General features: G+C 38.3%; 1 protein-coding gene across 6 annotated transcripts in view; it reads left to right on the top strand.

The window, feature by feature from the left end:
- The window catches only part of LOC128694145 (carboxypeptidase D), a 346,813-nt gene that overhangs the window by 310,817 nt on the left and 18,756 nt on the right, over positions 1-17,240 (top strand). The window contains exon 29 of one of the 6 annotated variants that reach the window (XM_070080618.1): positions 4,894-5,096. The exons of the other annotated variants lie outside the window; for them this stretch is intronic. Coding sequence (XP_069936719.1) covers positions 4,894-4,997 — 104 coding nt within the window. The 3' untranslated portion in view covers positions 4,998-5,096. Of the gene's footprint in view, positions 1-4,893; positions 5,097-17,240 lie in introns of those variants that run through there. 6 annotated transcript variants of the gene reach the window in all.

Genomic DNA, 17,240 nt, shown 5'->3' with positions numbered 1-17,240 from the left:
ACTAAGGGAGGAAGAAGTTCACGTGAGATATAAGCAACTATTGGCAGAAACGTGGGCTAGTGCAAGTATGAGTAGTGGGGGGGTTGAAGAGAGTTGGAATAGTTTTAAAAATGCAGTATTAGAATATGGGGCAGAAGTTTGTGGCTATAGGAGGTTGGGTGCAGGAGGAAAGAGGAGTGATGGATGGAATGATGAAGTAAAGGGTGTGATAAAAGAGAAAAAGGTAGCTTATGAGAGGTTTTTACAAAGCAGAAGTGTTATAAGAAGAGCAGAGTATATGCAGAGTAAAAGAAAGGTGAAGAGAGTGGTGAGAGAGTTTAAAAGGAGAGCAGATGATAGGGTGGGAGAGGAACTGTCAAGAAATATTGATGAAAATAAGAAAAAATTTTGGAGTGAGATTAAACAAGTTAGGAAAGCCTAGGGAACGAATGGATTTGTCAGTTAAAAACAGAGTAGGGGAGTTAGTAGATGGGGAGATGGAGGTATTGGGTAGCTGGCAGGAATATTTTGAGGAACTATTAAATGTTGACAAAGAGAGGGAGATAGTAATTTCATGCACTGGCCAGGGAGGTATACTACCCTTTAAGAGTGAAGAAGAGCAGGATGTGAGTGCGGGGGAGGTGCGTGAGGCATTACGTAGAATGAAAGGGGGGTAAAGTAGCTAGAACTGACAGGATCATGATAGAAATGTTAAAAGCAGGAGGGGGTATAGTGTTGGAGTGGTTGGCATTTTTGTTTAATAAATGTATGAAAGAGGGGAAGGTACCTAGGGATTGGCAGAGAGTATGTATAATTCCTTTATATAAAGGGAAGGGGGACAAAAAAGATTGCAAAGATTATAGAGGAATAAGTTTACTGAGTATACCAGGAAAAGTGTATAGTAGGGTTATTATTGAAAGAATTAGAGGCAAGACAGAATGTAGGATTGCGGATGAGCAAGGTTTTAGAGTGGGTAGGGGATGTGTAGATCAAGTGTTTACATTGAAGCATATATGTGAACAGTATTTAGATAAAGGTAGGGAAGTTTTCATTGCATTTATGGATTTAGAAAAGGCATATGATAGAGTGGATAGGGGAGCAATGTGGCAGATGTTGCAAGTATATGGAATAGGTGGTAAGTTACTAAATGCTGTAAAGAGTTTTTATGAGGATAGTGAGGCTCAGGTTAGGGTGTGTAGAAGAGAGGGAGACTACTTCTCGGTAAAAGTAGGTCTTAGACAGGGATGTGTAATGTCTCCATGGTTGTTTAATATATTTATAGAGGGGCTTGTAAATGAAGTAAATGCTAGGGTGTTCAGGAGAGGGGTGAGATTAAATTATGGAGAATCAAATGCAAAATGGGAATTGACACAGTTACTTTATTCTGATGATGTGCTTATGGGAGATTCTAAAGAAAAGTTGCAAAGGTTAGTGGACGAGTTTGGGAGTGTGTGTAAAGGTAGAAAGTTGAAAGTGAACATAGAAAAGAGTAAGGTGATTGGATATTATCTTAGAGAGGAGGAGTATGGAAGAAGTGAAAGTTTTAAGATATTTGCGAGTTGACGTGTCAGCAGATGGATTTATGAAGGATGAGGTTAACCATAGAATTGATGAAGTAAAAGTGGTGAGTGGTGCATTGAGGTGTATGTGGAGACAAAACTATTATCTATGGAGGCAAAGAAGGGAATGTATGAAAGTATAGTGGTGCCAACACTCTTATTTGGGTGTGAAGCTTGGGTTGTAAAAGCTGCAGCGAGGAAGCGGTTGGAGGCAGTGGAGATGTCCTGTCTAATGGCAGTGTGTTGTGTAAATATTATGCAGAGAATTCGGAGTGTGGAAATTAGGAGATGGTGTGGAGTTAATAGAAGTACATAGTCAGAGGGCTGAAGAGGGGTTGTTGAGGTGGTTTAGTCATTTTGAGAGAATGGATCAAAGTAGAATGACATGGAGAGCATATAAATATGTAGGGGAAGGAAGACCGGGTAAGGGCCGTCCTCGAAAAGGTTGGAGGGAGGGGGTAAAGGAGGTTTTGTGGGTGAGGGGCTTGGACTTACAGCAAGCGTGCGTGAGCATGTTAGATAGGAGTGAATGGAGACGAATGGTATTTGGGACCTGACGAGCTTCGGAGTGTGAGCGGGGTAATACTGTATATAGTGATGGGATTCAAGGAAACCGGTTATTTTTATATAGCCAGACTTGAGTACTGGAAATGGGAAGTACAATGCCTGCATTTTTAAAGGAGGGTTATGCTGTATATCTTTATGCATATATGCTTCTAAACTGTTGTATTCTGAGCACCTCTGCAAAAACAGTGATTGTGCGTGAGTGAGGTGAAAGTGTTGAATAGTGATGAAGATATTTTCTTTTTCGGGATTTTCTTTCTTTTTGGGTCACCCTGCCTCGGTGGGAGATGGCCGACTTGTTAAAAAAAGCAAATCTTTATCCCATCAATCCCAGCTGCCTTACTCCCTTTCATTCTACCCACTGTCTCATGAACTTCCCCCACACTCACAACTGACTCTTCTTCACTCCTACAAGATGTTATTCCTCCTTTCCCTGTAAACGAAATCACAGCTTCTCTGTCATCGACATTTAACCCTTTGACTGTCGCGGCCGTATATATACGTCTTATGAGGTACCGTGTTTGACGTATATATACTCATAAATTCTAGTGGCTTCAAATCAAGCAGGAGAAAGCTGGTAGGCCCACATGTGAGAGAATGGGTCTGTGTGGTCAGTGTGCACCATATAAAAAAAATCCTGGAGCACGCAGTGCATAATGAGAAAAAAAAAACTCCGACCATTTTTTTTTTTTTAATTAAAATGCCGACTTCGTGGTCTATTTTCGTATAGTATTTATGGATGTATTCTCATTTTCTTGGTCTCATTTGATAGAATAGAAAACATATTATAGAAATAGAGGTGATTTTGATTGATTTTACTATAAAAAGAACCTAGAAATGGAGCTCAAAGTAGGGGAAATGTTTGATTTTTGCCAATGTTCAAAAGTAAACAAATGGTGCCATTGTCCAATAAATGTCCAACTAGCCATTCTAATATGCAGTCATGAATGGGTTGATGTTATTTATACAATTATTACAGTATTGCAGTAGTCTGCATAATAGTAAGTCTTCTATTTTTTGTTTGAAAAAAAATTCAAAATAGAAAGCAAGAGTAATATCAGAGGGGCCTGGAGACATGACTGATGAGCAAAGAAAATGTTATTTTAGAGCCAGGAATGTCTGCATTGTTCATTCTGGACCTTATTTTGAAATTGTCATATTTTTTAGTTTTTGTGAAATTGGCCAAATTGCAAATTTCTGACCACATTATTAGGTGGTTGAAATCGGTAAATGGGCAGTTTCTTGTACTCAATCGATAGAAAAAATGGAGTTCTAAAGAAATATCTATGAGTTTGGGTGACTGGAACAATGGAATTAGCCGAAAATAGGGCTCAAAGTGGGCGAAATCGCCGATTTGTAAACAGCGCCGAGGTCGCTAACTTCGCGAGAGCATAATTCCGTCAGTTTTCCATCAAATTTCGTTTTTTTGGTGTCATTACAATCAGGAAAAGATTCTCTTATCATTTCATAAGAAAAAATTATTTTTTTTTTTTTTTTAATTTTGCGACACCAGGAGACACCTCAGGATTGGGGGTTGCGACAGTCAAAGGGTTAATAATTCCTCAAAATATTCCCTCCATCTTCCTGATACCTCTAACTCTCCATTTAATAATTTTCCTCTCCCTATTTTTAATTGTCAGATCCATTTGTTCCCTAGGCTTCCTCAACTTATTAATCTTACTCCAAAACATTTTCTTATTTTCAAAACTATTAGTTGATAACATCTCACCCACTCTCTCATTTGCACTCTTTTTACATTGCTTTCACCACTCTCTTAACCTCTCTTTTTCTCTCCATGTACTCTTCCCTCCTTGCATCACTTCTACTTTGTAAAAACCTCTCATATGCTAACTTTTTCTCCCTTACTACTCTCTTTACATCATCATTCCACCAATCGCTCTTCTTCCCTCCCACACCCACTTTCCTGTAATGGCAAACTTGTGCTGAACACTCTTAACACTACATTCTTAAGCCTACCCCATACATCTTTGACCCCATTACCTATGCTCTCACTAGTCCATCTGTCCTCCAATAGTTGTTTATATCTTACCCTAACTGTCCATGTTCACCTATAACTAAGCAATCTTCTTCAGCAGCAGCAGGACCACTAGATGCTGTGTAGTGAGGGAAAAAGAGGTGGTTAGAATAGCAGCTTGCACTTGATTGCAAGCTGAACCTAACTCTTACTCTTCTCAGGATATTTGTTGTGTAGTGAGGGAACTATGATAAGCACAAGAAGCCAATGAAAGCTTAATGTAACTTCTGTCACCACTTCTAATGCAGGTACTCATTTGTTGTTCATAAATTCCCTACATTTTGATAAATGAAATGCTGTCATCATATTTACCCTGTATTTTGTGGTCCAAGAAGACATAATGCATAACTAGGTGACTGTAATGAGTGACTGGAAACTGCATTGCTTGCCCAATTGTTTACTCTGTTATATATCATAACATCTACTGTCCCAACTCGTATTTTGGTCAGAAAATCTCCATGCCTTGAAGAGTAAGACTAAGTCAAGTTTACCTTTTATTTATTGGTGTGTCTTATGCAAATTATATATTGAATTTTACATAACACTGATTTTCATTAGCATAACCATAGCTTCTTGTAAGAGTCTACTGTATTTTAACTTATCTCTATGCTATCTGCATTTTAATGCAGTTATTTCTTAAATTAACTACCCAGGATTATAAATATAGTTCTGTGAAATATGACCTTAATTTTTAAAGCTTCATGTATGTTATGAATGCAACTGTTAATAACTTCTTCTTTTTTTCCTTCCCAATAGGTGTGATTCTTCTCATGCTTGCACTAGGTTGTTTTGCCACTCTAAGAATCGGATGTCCTTTCTTCTTCCCTGGTTTGAAGTCTCAAGAGCCCTGGTGCTTTTGATTATGGCTTGCTTCCTTCCTCTTATGCTTTCTGCTATTTACCACTGTACTCTCATGGAAAGTATAGCCAGTTCAGTTAGTTATCAATCAAATCCAGCTTTTTATAAGCTTGCACTTACATGTAATCCTCAACTTCAGCATAGCCTTGAATATTAGTTTTGTCACCATGATGGCTATTTTAAAACTAGAAGTTGGTCACTGTAGTAAAATAGTATTAAAAACATGAATTAATGCAAAATTTCCCAAGAAGTTATTTAACTTTCTTGACTGGCATTTAAGTATAAGAGTAAACATGTGAGAATATTCATCTTTGGTGACACACATAATGAATTAATATAGTGTACATCTGTTTCACATGATGCCTTCATCTTAAATGCTATTATCATCTTTTTTAACACTATCAAATTTGATTTTAGGATCGTTCGCATGTTCCAGGACAGAATGGCTGAAAGCCATCATCCATACAATCTAAATGATCCTTAAATAGTATCTGACATATGTTCTTACTCTCATCCTAAGAAACACAACACCTGGAATACTCTTTCCCTAGAAGATATATGTACTTCAAAGAAGTCTTGGACGGAATTCTTTTCCTCCAAACCAGTGACATTTTCTTATTATCATCAAGACCATGGCACTGGCAAAGTACTCATGAGACATGTTAGCCAAAACATATTTTTCCAGATCCTCAAGACTGGGATGCATATTACCACCATAGTTAATGCAGAACAGACCCACAACCCTTTCCATAGCTACTCTGTTGATGTCATTCCGGTCACAATTCATAGACATTCCTTCCTCAGTTGGAGCTGTAGAACTGAGGCATTATCCAAGCAGTGTAGCTAAATTAACTTTGAATTACCAAGACGTTCCATCTTCAGTTTACATAGCAGGACAACACTTACTGGTATGGGAATGTCAACCAACACCTTAACAATGCATTCAGTTGAAGATTGAGACACTTGTCGGTTTTAAACCATTTATCACAATACATACAGTGCTGGTGCTTTGACCACACATCTAAATATTGCAGATTACCATTAGAATTCCTGTTCTGTAGTGCAGGTGATCATCCATCTTGCTGTCAATCTCTCTTGCCTTAACTGTGGAGAAGCACACACTGCATATTCCCACTATTACCTAGTTTTCATATGAGACAGTGAAATTTGCTGTCTCAGAAATTGGAGGACCTGTCATATGCTATAGCAGTGACTGCTCCATCTTCATGGCTCTCCTATATCTGAATTACCTGATGACCACAGCACCTTGCTAAAAACCTCTTCCTCAGTCTCCTCTGTATTCAACCCTTATGAGGCTCTCACCTCTGATGTTCCTACTACTTTGCCATATCCTGTTCTTGCCACTTCAGCCTCTTTTACTTCACATGATTCTCCACCAATACAGCCTTCCCCAGCTGTGCCTTTGACTCTTCCTCCTAAACCTTAGACACAAATCTCCAATAGGCACCAAGATCCTGCTAACTTTTTGCTCCTTCTTGCTTGATTTTTACTCCATATGTACCTTGCCTCTTGACTCCCACATGTGTGACAGTTGTGAAAATACATCCACCCCCCACATGTCACCTCTGTCCCCACACAGGCTCCTTCATCTCAAGAGAGACTGCTAACATCTCTCCACTTCATCCCATCTTGGGAGATGCAGTTTCTCTGCCTCATACACCTCTTTCATCATACTACCTGCCACTTAAGAAACTATTGAGGCAATATCAGCTTTTGTTGAAGAGATGAGACTTGTGACAGATGCTGACCGACTACCCTTATGTTCACACTGACATTCTCACTCTCTGCAAGCCCTTACACTTATTTCTGCCCAGCATCTTCTTTCTATAGTTATCCACAAATCCTTATTACTAACTTAAAGCTGCACCTATATATCAACCTTACAAGCCATTTTAGCCCATAGTCACCACCTGCTGTCTGATGCCACTGTATTACTGGTCATTGATAATGGCAGTATTATAGTGGAATATCAGAGGAAACAGAAAAAATCAAGGAGACCTCTATTGTATTGTTTAAAAGAACCAAAATTGTTGCCCAGTTGGAATTTCTATCCCTAGCTATGTTTTATTAAAGTCAGTAGTTCCTTTTCCTGATGAGATGATGAAGGTGCACTTCTTATGGGCAGTGTTATTCCTTATTTTTTACTTTATATTCATATGCTGCTTCATTATACTACAGCTTGTGTTTTAGACAAGTGCTAGATAGTCTGCTCTTTGTATCTTTTCCCTTCACACCCATTATTTCTCCCTGACATGCAATTTCTGATTTCTTCCTTACCTACACCTCTCTCTTTTATTACATGCTCATCATTTACTCAGGAGAGGGTCTCACTGCAACTCTTGCAGGGGCCAGTTAGAGGCTTTTCTCACATCTTTCCCTCTCCATGTCTTCAACACTGGTGCCCCCCTACACACTTAGATCCCCACACCCATACTCTTTGTTTGCTGTTCTGTAGTACTGGACTTAGATTGGTCAGTAGTAAATGATCTTCATAACCTCATCTCTTTACTTCTTGCTTATACACCCAACCTCTTCATCGCTCTTGCTGGGAGACTGGGTGCTTTAAACATGCAATACCTCTTTCCAAGTGCTCCTCCTAATTCATCCTCTGATGATGAGTTATTAAAAATCCTTACTACCCTATCTCTATTCTCTCTGCAGCCATGATTGCAATCCCCCAAACCATAGGTAAACATTACTAAAAATTGTGTCTCATGGTGGTCTCCTAACTGTACTTATGCTGTGTATTTGAAATGTGCTGCATGGGGATATCGTTACAACACCAGCTCTTAGCTTTCAAACAAGCAAGAATGCATGCATGTTGTATTACAGGGATAGCAATCTGGAAAAAATGCAAAAATTACAGAAAGTACTCTCTAGATCTGCTCCCATTCTTACTGTTGCTGGCAAAAGCATTCCAAACCCCTGTTGAAGTTGGCACAGCAATTGGGCATCATCTTGTAGTTGTATCTGAAGTGCTACATCCTCCAGGGCCCTGTTTTACGGTGTTTCACTTCACAGAGATTCGCTAATACAGACATTTCAAATTACGTGTATAACCAAAAAATTTTTTATACAGCTCTCTGATTAGCTATTACAGTGTCCACATGCCACTCTGTTTGTTTACATCCTTCGTGAGCTCCATGTCTCAATTATGTCTGGAACCTTTTCAAAATTTCATGCATTTTAAAGTTACTGAGTATTTTATGTTTACAGTAGGGCCCCACTTATACGGCAGGTTAGGGTCCAGGCTACCGCCGGAAAGCAGAACACCATTTTTTTCAACTTACAAATGCTTATGAATGCCAGATAACAAGTTTGCACTAACATATATTAAGTTAAATAAACACATAAGCAGTATAGTGTGATACACTTTATAATGCCCACACAGTGGGCTTTATCAAGTCACGAACAGATCTACCTGGGTGAAAGGTATGTGAGTATTACGATAAACTTTATAAACCATAGGTGATGTTAGTCTAGGGGAGTTTTTATGGAGAATTATTCTCCAGTTGTATCGTAATAAAGTTATAAGGAGATCGAAAAAACTTTATAAAACGTCTCTTTAATGTAGATATTGTTATAGACTTGAGGTATTTAATTGTACCTCTTTCTTAATTATATATAAGCAGACTTTTGTACACCACTTATAAATTAAGAAGAACTTCATTCTTAGCTGAATGGACCTTTAATATACAGTTGAACAAAAGGTTACATCATCCTCTATTTTCTAAGGAGATTAGGCTGTTGACTTAGAAAACTTGAAGTCTCTACACACGAAAACTTCTATATAATGAAAATTCCACAATTTCTGGTGACTTTCACGAATAAAGCTTTAGAAAAAATGCTTCACCGTTTAGGTTAACAGGAGTAAGCCGTGAAAACCTTCTCTGTACTGAGAGAGGTGCTGTACTGCCTGCTCTACTCCACTCACCTCTGACATAAGCCTGCGTCAGGTGAGTAGTAACCAGAGGTGAGGTCATAAATGATTGTTATCATTGGTAAATGATGCCTCAGCACAAAATACATTTTTTTTTTTTTTTCAACAAGTCGGCCGTCTCCCACCGAGGCAGGGTGACCCAAAAAAAAAGAAAGAAAGAAAAAAAAAAAAAATACATATACAGTGGACCCCCGCATAGCGACCTTAATCCGTGCAAGAGGGCTGGCTGTTATGCGAAATGTTCGGTATGCAAATGAATTTTCCCCATAAGAAATAATGGAAATCAAATTAATCCGTGCAAGACACTCAAAAGTATGAAAAAAAAATTTTTACCACATGAAATATACATTTTCCTACACACAAAGAGAAGGATACATGCACAATAGTAGAGTAGTACATGCACAATATATATTGTGCATGTACTACTCTACTAAATGAAGAATAAATGACACTTACCTTTATTGAAGATGCAGCAATGACTGATGAGACACTGTGTCCTGGGAGTGCCTTTTCCTCCTGAGTACTGTAGGTCCTGTTTGGTATTTTCTTCCAGAACATGCCTTATCACACTGTGTATGTCACTACGATTCTTAAATCTCTCAAACCAACCTTTGCTGGCTCTAAATTCACCAATATGAGCACTAGTTCCAGGCATTTTCCCTGTTCACCTGGGTGTTAGTCGACTGGTGTGGGTTGCATCCTGGGAGACAAGATTAAGGACCCCAATGGAAATAAGTTAGACAGTCTTCGATGACACTGACTTTTTTGGGCTATCCTGGGTGGCAAATCCTCTGGGGTTAATTGTTTCTTGGTATTCTCAATAAGCCACACCAACAACGGTGCTACAGCAGCAGTAGCAGCTGACGGTGGTACAGCAGCAACAGACGATGCTACAGCAGCAGCAGACGATGCTACAGCAGCAACTGACGATGTTACAGCAGCAGCAGACGATGCTACAGCAGCAGCAGCAGCTGACGGTGGTACAGCAGCAACAGACGATGCTACAGCAGCAACAGACGATGCTACAGCAGCAGCAGACGATGCTACAGCAGCAGCAGCAGCTGACGGTGGTACAGCAGCAACAGACGATGCTACAGCAGCAACAGACGATGCTACAGCAGCAGCAGACGATGCTACAGCAGCAATTGACGATGTTACAGCAGCAGCAGACGATGCTACAGCAGCAGCAGCAGCAGACGATGCTACAGCAGCAGCAGCAGCAGCAGCTGACGGTGGTACAGCAGCAACAGACGATGCTACAGCAGCAACAGACGATGCTACAGCAGCAGCAGACGATGCTACAGCAGCAGCAGACGATGCTACAGCAGCAGCAGACGATGCTACAGCAGCAGCAGACGGTACTACAGCAGCAGGAGCAGCTGACGGTGGTACAGCAGCAGCAGCTGACAGTGCAGCAGCAGCTGACAGTGGTACAGCAGCAGCAGCAGCTGTACCACCAATAGTAGCGATGGTTGATTGGGGTTTATTATACAACCTGGCCAGCTCGGAGACACGCACTCCACTTTCATACTTATCAGTGATCTTTTTCTTCATCTCCATAGTAATTCTCACCCTTATTGCTGTAGGGTTGGCACTAGAAGCTTTCTTGGGGCCCATGGTCACTTATTTTCCAGAAAAAAATCACCAAAAACACTGTAATAATACGAAATGTTCCGAATGTTCCGATTGTATGCTTGGATGTTACCGCGGAGGCTGGCTGGTAAACAATGCCACCGGCGGAACATGTGAGCGTGGCTCAGGCCGCACATTGGACGCGTCTCGGACGAAGGGCGCTGAGCGGGTTTTTGGGCGGTATGCGAGGCAAAATTTTTGCGATCAAAGCGTCCGGTATGCTGATTGTCCGTTATGCAAGGCGTCCGGTATGCGGGGGTCCACTGTATATTCATAAAATGAAAAATGAGAAAGATGAAAATGAATATGTCATATTATAAAGCTGATTTTCGTCGTTTTAGCTAATAACAACGATAATCGCAATGTATATTTACTTGTTGGGACCTACGTGTCATTCTATTCATGAGATGACATCTTGGGTTATTCATAACACAAGCTCGTATATTTGCCTCGTTCTTTTTAATTGTATGAACCGATGCTTCATTAAGGCCATAGGCCTTCACTATGTCCACCACACGTGATTCACCCTTAAACTTGTCTAATATCTCAGTTTTCTTCATAATTCCTAGACTTGAATGCTTAAACCTTTTCTTGTCACTTTCAGCAACACTTGTATGCTTACTGGGTGCCACGATTGCTTTGCAGATTTAACAAATGGCAACGAAAATAAGAAAATATGTATGTAAATAAACACAGCTAGGTTCCCGATTATCTTTGTCCTGCACGTTGTTGTTATTGATCAATACCACTCGTCCGTGGTTACAAAAAAATATATATATATACATGTATATATATATGGTGCAGTACGGCCGGTTTGTTGAAAAAACAAAAAAAAATAATATCTATATATATATATATGTACAGTGGAACCTCAAAAATCGAACTTAATCTGTTCCAGGAGCTAGTTCTAAATTCAAAAAGTCTGAAATTCGAAGCAATATTTCCCATAAGAAATAATGGAAATGCAATTAATCCGTTCCAGAAACCCAAAAATATTCACACAAAAAATACATTTTATAGAGATTAATTACAGTTTTACATTCAACAAATACTATAGTTTTTAATTATGTATAGTAATACATATAAAATAACATTTTTACATACCTTTATTGAAGATTGGTGATGGCATCTGGAAGATAGGGAGGAGGAGAGAGGGAGTTGGGGTTAGTGTTTGGAAGGAGAATCCTCCTCCATGAGGACTTCAGGTAAAGCCCTCTCTGGGGTTACTTCCCTTCTCTGTCTTTTAATGCCACTAGGACCAGCTTGAGAGTTACTGGACCCCTGTCTCACAAAATAACTGTCCACAGTCCTCTGTTTCTGGCACCTCTTTAACATTTCCCTAAAATGGGACATGGTTCTGTCACTGAACTTGTTGCAAAGATGGCTCGTTTCAGCTTGCTCAGGGTGGTACTTTTGCACAAACATTTGGACATAATTCAACTTGGCACAAATCTCCGTAATCTTTGAAGAAGGCACCTCATCCACTCCCTATATTAACACCTTTTGCAACATCAGCTTCCTTGATTTTTCTTTCTTTGACAGGATAGAACCGATGGTCGACTTGTTTTTCCCATACATCCTGGCAAGCTCAGCAAGTCTCACACCACTCTCATACTTCTGTATTATTTCCTTCTTCACATCTATGGTGTTTCTCACTTTCTTTACCACAGGGGTACCACTAGCAAGTTTCTTTGGGCCCATGGTAGCTTATTTCACAGTCCCACAAGCACTAAACACAACGAAATAATCGTAAAATGCATGAATGAGAGCGCAGGTTAGTGTTCACTCAAGCATAAACAAAGCTAGACTGCTCACGGCGCCTGCGCGGGGACGCGGACAGAGCGGGCCAGCAGACAGGTCCCATACCCGGTGGTCCGAAAATAGGGCCGCGTTCGATAATAGGGACACAGTTTGTCCGAAAAAGTGGTACTATTTTCGAAACGTTCAATATGTGATACATTCGATTTTTGAGGTTCCACTGTATGTATATATGTATGTATGTATGTATGTATGTATGCATGTATGTATGTATGTATGTATGTATGTATGTATGTATGTATATTATATATTATATATATATATATATATATATATATATATATATATATATATATATATATATATATATATATATATATATTTTTTTTTTTTTTTTTTTTTTTTTTTTTTTTTTTTTTTTTTTTTTTCAACAAGTCGGCCGTCTCCCACCGAGGCAGGGTGACCCAAAAAAGAAAGAAAATCCCCAAAAAGAAAATACTTTCATCATCATTCAACACTTTCACCACACTCACACATTATCACTGCTTTTGCAGAGGTGCTCAGAATACAACAGTTCAGAAGCATATACGTATAAAGATACACAACATATCCCTCCAAACTGCCAGTATCCCAAACCCCTCCTTTAAAGTGCAGGCATTGTACTTCCCATTTCCAGGACTCAAGTCCGACTATATGAAAATAACCGGTTTCCCTGAATCCCTTCACTAAATATTACCCTGCTCACACTCCAACAGATCGTCAGGTCCCAAGTATCATTCGCCTCCATTCACTCCTATCTAATACGCTCATGCACGCTTGCTGGAAGTCCAAGCCCTTAGCCCACAAAACCTCCTTTACCCCCTCTTTCCAACCCTTTCAAGGACGACCCCTACCCCTCCTTCCTTCCCCTATAGATTTATATGCTTTCCATGTCATTCTACTTTGATCCATTCTCTCTAAATGACCATACCACCTCAACAACCCCTCTTCTGCCCTCTGACTAATGCTTTTATTAACTCCACACCTTCTCCTAATTTCCACACTCCGAATTTTCTGCATAATATTTACACCACACATTGCCCTTAGACAAGACATCTCCACTGCCTCCAACCGTCTCCTCGCTGCTGCATTTACCACCCAAGCTTCACATCCATATAAGAGTGTTGGTACTACTATACTTTCATACATTCCCTTCTTTGCCTCCATAGATAACGTTTTTTGACTCCACATATACCTCAACGCACCACTCACCTTTTTTCGCTCATCAATTCTATGATTAACCTCATCCTTCATAAATCCATCCGCCAACACGTCAACTCCCAAGTATCTGAAAACATTCACTTCTTCCATACTCCTCCTCCCCAATTTGATATCCAATTTTTCTTTATCTAAATCAGTTGATACCCTCATCACCTTACTCTTTTCTATGTTCACTTTCAACTTTCTACCTTTACACACATTCTCAAACTCATCCACTAACCTTTGCAATTTTTCTTTAGAATCTCCCATAAGCACAGTATCATCAGCAAAAAGTAACTGTGTCAATTCCCATTTTGAATTTGATTCCCCATAATTTAATCCCACCCCTCTCCTGAACACCCTAGCATTTACTTCTTTTACAACCCCATCTATAAATATATTAAACAACCATGGTGACATTACACATCCCTGTCTAAGACCTACTTTTACCGGTGGGAGACGGCCGACTTGTTGAGAAAAAAAATATATATATATATATATGTATATACAGGAAGGCCCCACTTATACGGCGGGTTAGGTTCCAGGCTACCGCCGTAAAGCGGAAATCGCCGTAAAGTGGAACACCCTTTTTTTCCACTTATAAATGCATACAAACACTAGATAAGTTTACACTAACATATATTAAGTTAGCAATAGAACCAGGCATCAAAAAACAATAAAAAGGTACAATACACACATAGTGCACTCATTACTTACCTTAAAATATTTATAGTCTTAATCTAGGGTGAGACAAGTAGTATTTATTGTAAGAAATCAAGTGTGGTATGTATTGTAATAGCCTCACCAGGCCACCCCACCCACACATACTATTCTATGATATTTAAGCATCCCAGAGCGATAAAATGTATATACAGTTCACTCATTACTTACCTTAAAATATTTGTAGTCTTAATGTAGGGTCAGGAGTAAGTAAATGAGATAAAACGAATAAATGAGAGAGAGAAAGAATGAGTACATGAGAGGGGGCAGGCGCAGTTATGTAAACAAACCAGGGGAAGGTAAGTTTTGTAAACAAACGAAATGTACACGTCTGGTTTGTGTACAAGTTACATTGTGTACAGGTTGTCTCTACATTGATACGGTAGAATTAATAAAGAAGAACACTCCCATTCTCATGTAACATCATTTTGAGAAGAAATGAAGCTCTGAGTGAAGGCAATGGAAATAAGTCACACTGACTTTTTTGGGTTATCCTAGGTTCTCTACACGTATGTTGTTATGTATGATAATCTATGTAACTGTATTTGTGTATACCTGAATAAACTTACTTACATACATACGAAAGGAATAATTTTCTACAGTTACCCCCAGTAACACATTTACTCTTATGTTAGATTAGAGAAAATGTTATTCTTGCCGTCACTTGTACAAGTTATGTGGCTCCCACATCTTATATTTATGTTTATTTATTCTATTGTGGGGTGTATTTATCATCTTTTTATGTTATGTATCGTGTTTATTATATAATTTTGAAAAAAATATCATGGATGGATTAATGAAAATGTGTATATTACCGTAATATACGACATTTAATGAGACTCGGTATTGTTATTATCACCACTTGTGCAAGTCGTCTGCTACGACATCTCACATTTGTTTATTTATTCTACTGTGGGGTGTATTTATCTTATTTATATGTTATGCATCGTGTTTATTATATAATTTTGAAAAAAATATCATGGATGGATTAATGAAAATGTGTATATTACCGTAATATACGACATTTAATGAGACTCAGTATTGTTATTATCACCACTTGTGCAAGTCGTCTGCTCACATCTCACATTTGTTTATTTATTCTACTGTGGGGTGTATTTATCTTATTTATATGTTATGCATCGTGTTTATTATATAATTTTGAAAAAAATATCATGGATGGATTAATGAAAATGTGTATATTAACGTAATATACGACATTTAAATGACTCGATGTATGTAAGTTTATTTAGGTACAGGTATACATAAGTATAATTATCAGAGTATATATAAAATATGAAATAACTTTTAAAAACATTTGAAATTTTGGAGTTTCCAGACAAAATGGAGAGACTTAGTGCTTACTGAGCTCATGGAGAATGTAAACAAACAGGGTGGGGCACGGTGACCGTATTAGAAAGTCAGGTGGGGGGAGCCGTATAGTGAGTTTTGGTCATAATTTGAAATGTCCGTATTAGCGGAACGCCGTAAAGCGGAACGCCGTAAAGCGGGGCCCTCCTGTATATATGTATATAAATATATATATATATATATATATATATATATATATATATATATATATATATATATATATATACACACACACACATACATACATACATACATACATACATACATACATGTATACAGTAAGGCCCCGCTTTATGGTGTTCCACTAATACGGCGATGTCAAATTATGACCAAAATTTGCTATACGGTAAGCGGTCTTTTAAATACGGCGCCCCCACCCGGTTTGTTTACATTTTCCGTGACCACATCTATTATGTCAGGAAACTTTCCAAAATTTCAAGTGTTTTAAAGTTACTGCATATTTTATATGTACTCTGATAATTATACTTATGTGTACCTGCACTTAAATATACTTACACACTGTGCTGGTGTGCAGGTACACATGAAAATCACTAAGTCTCTCTCTACTCATGACGCCAATACTACGCAATAATAATCACTCTTGGGCACACTAAATGTCTTATTTTACATCAAAATAGGCATTTTCATTAATCCATCTATGATATTTTCCTCAAAATTATATATGAAACCCATTACATAGTATATAAACATGATACATACACTCAGAATAAAAATTGATGTAAATATGAGATTTGTTTACAAAGCAGCTGTGTAGGTAGTGTCGGAAGAATTACGTTGTCTCTAGTCAAACACTGGGGGGTAACTCTAGAAAAATATTCTTTTCGTATGCCTTTACTCTATGTATAGCAATTCATGACCCTTGTGGGTTTAGTGCTTTTTATAATAAATAATAATAATAATTATTATTATTATTATTATTATTATTAATATTATTATTATTAATATTAACAATAATAATAATATTATTATTATTATTATTATTATTATTATTAATATTATTATCTTCATTCACTCTAAAAATGGTGTTGCCGTTTGTTTATTCTGAACTAACTTGTACACAATGTAAGAGTACAGTGGACCCCCGCATAACGATCACCTCCCAATGCGACCAATTATGTAAGTGTATTTATGTAAGTGCGTTTGTACGTGTATGTTTGGGGTTCTGTCATGGACTAATCTACTTCTCAATATTCCTTATGGGAACAAATTCGGTCAGTACTGGCACCTGAACATACTTCTGGAATGAAAAAATATCGTTAACCGGGTGTCCACTGTATTTGTATTGTGAGGTAATTATTATTAAAATAAAAAAATATTGAGGTAAATGTTTTACAAACTCTTACAATGGACGTGAATGAACTAAAAGTAGACACATATTAATACGCATTTCGCCTGACCAAGTGATCGTCCACTACCTGTTCAGTTTGTGTTCTTACATTGTCTCAACTCTGTATCTCGTCCTCTCTCTCATTTACTCTTTCATTAACTAGTTGGCTCTCATTGACGATGGCGTCTAAGGTTAGCTGTAATAAAAAGAGAAGTCGTA

This window comes from Cherax quadricarinatus, chromosome 6, assembly GCF_038502225.1.
Source record: "Cherax quadricarinatus isolate ZL_2023a chromosome 6, ASM3850222v1, whole genome shotgun sequence".
NCBI lineage: Eukaryota > Metazoa > Arthropoda > Malacostraca > Decapoda > Parastacidae > Cherax > Cherax quadricarinatus.
Note: the sequence above shows the minus strand (reverse complement) of the source record. Positions and strands in the feature narration are given on the sequence as shown.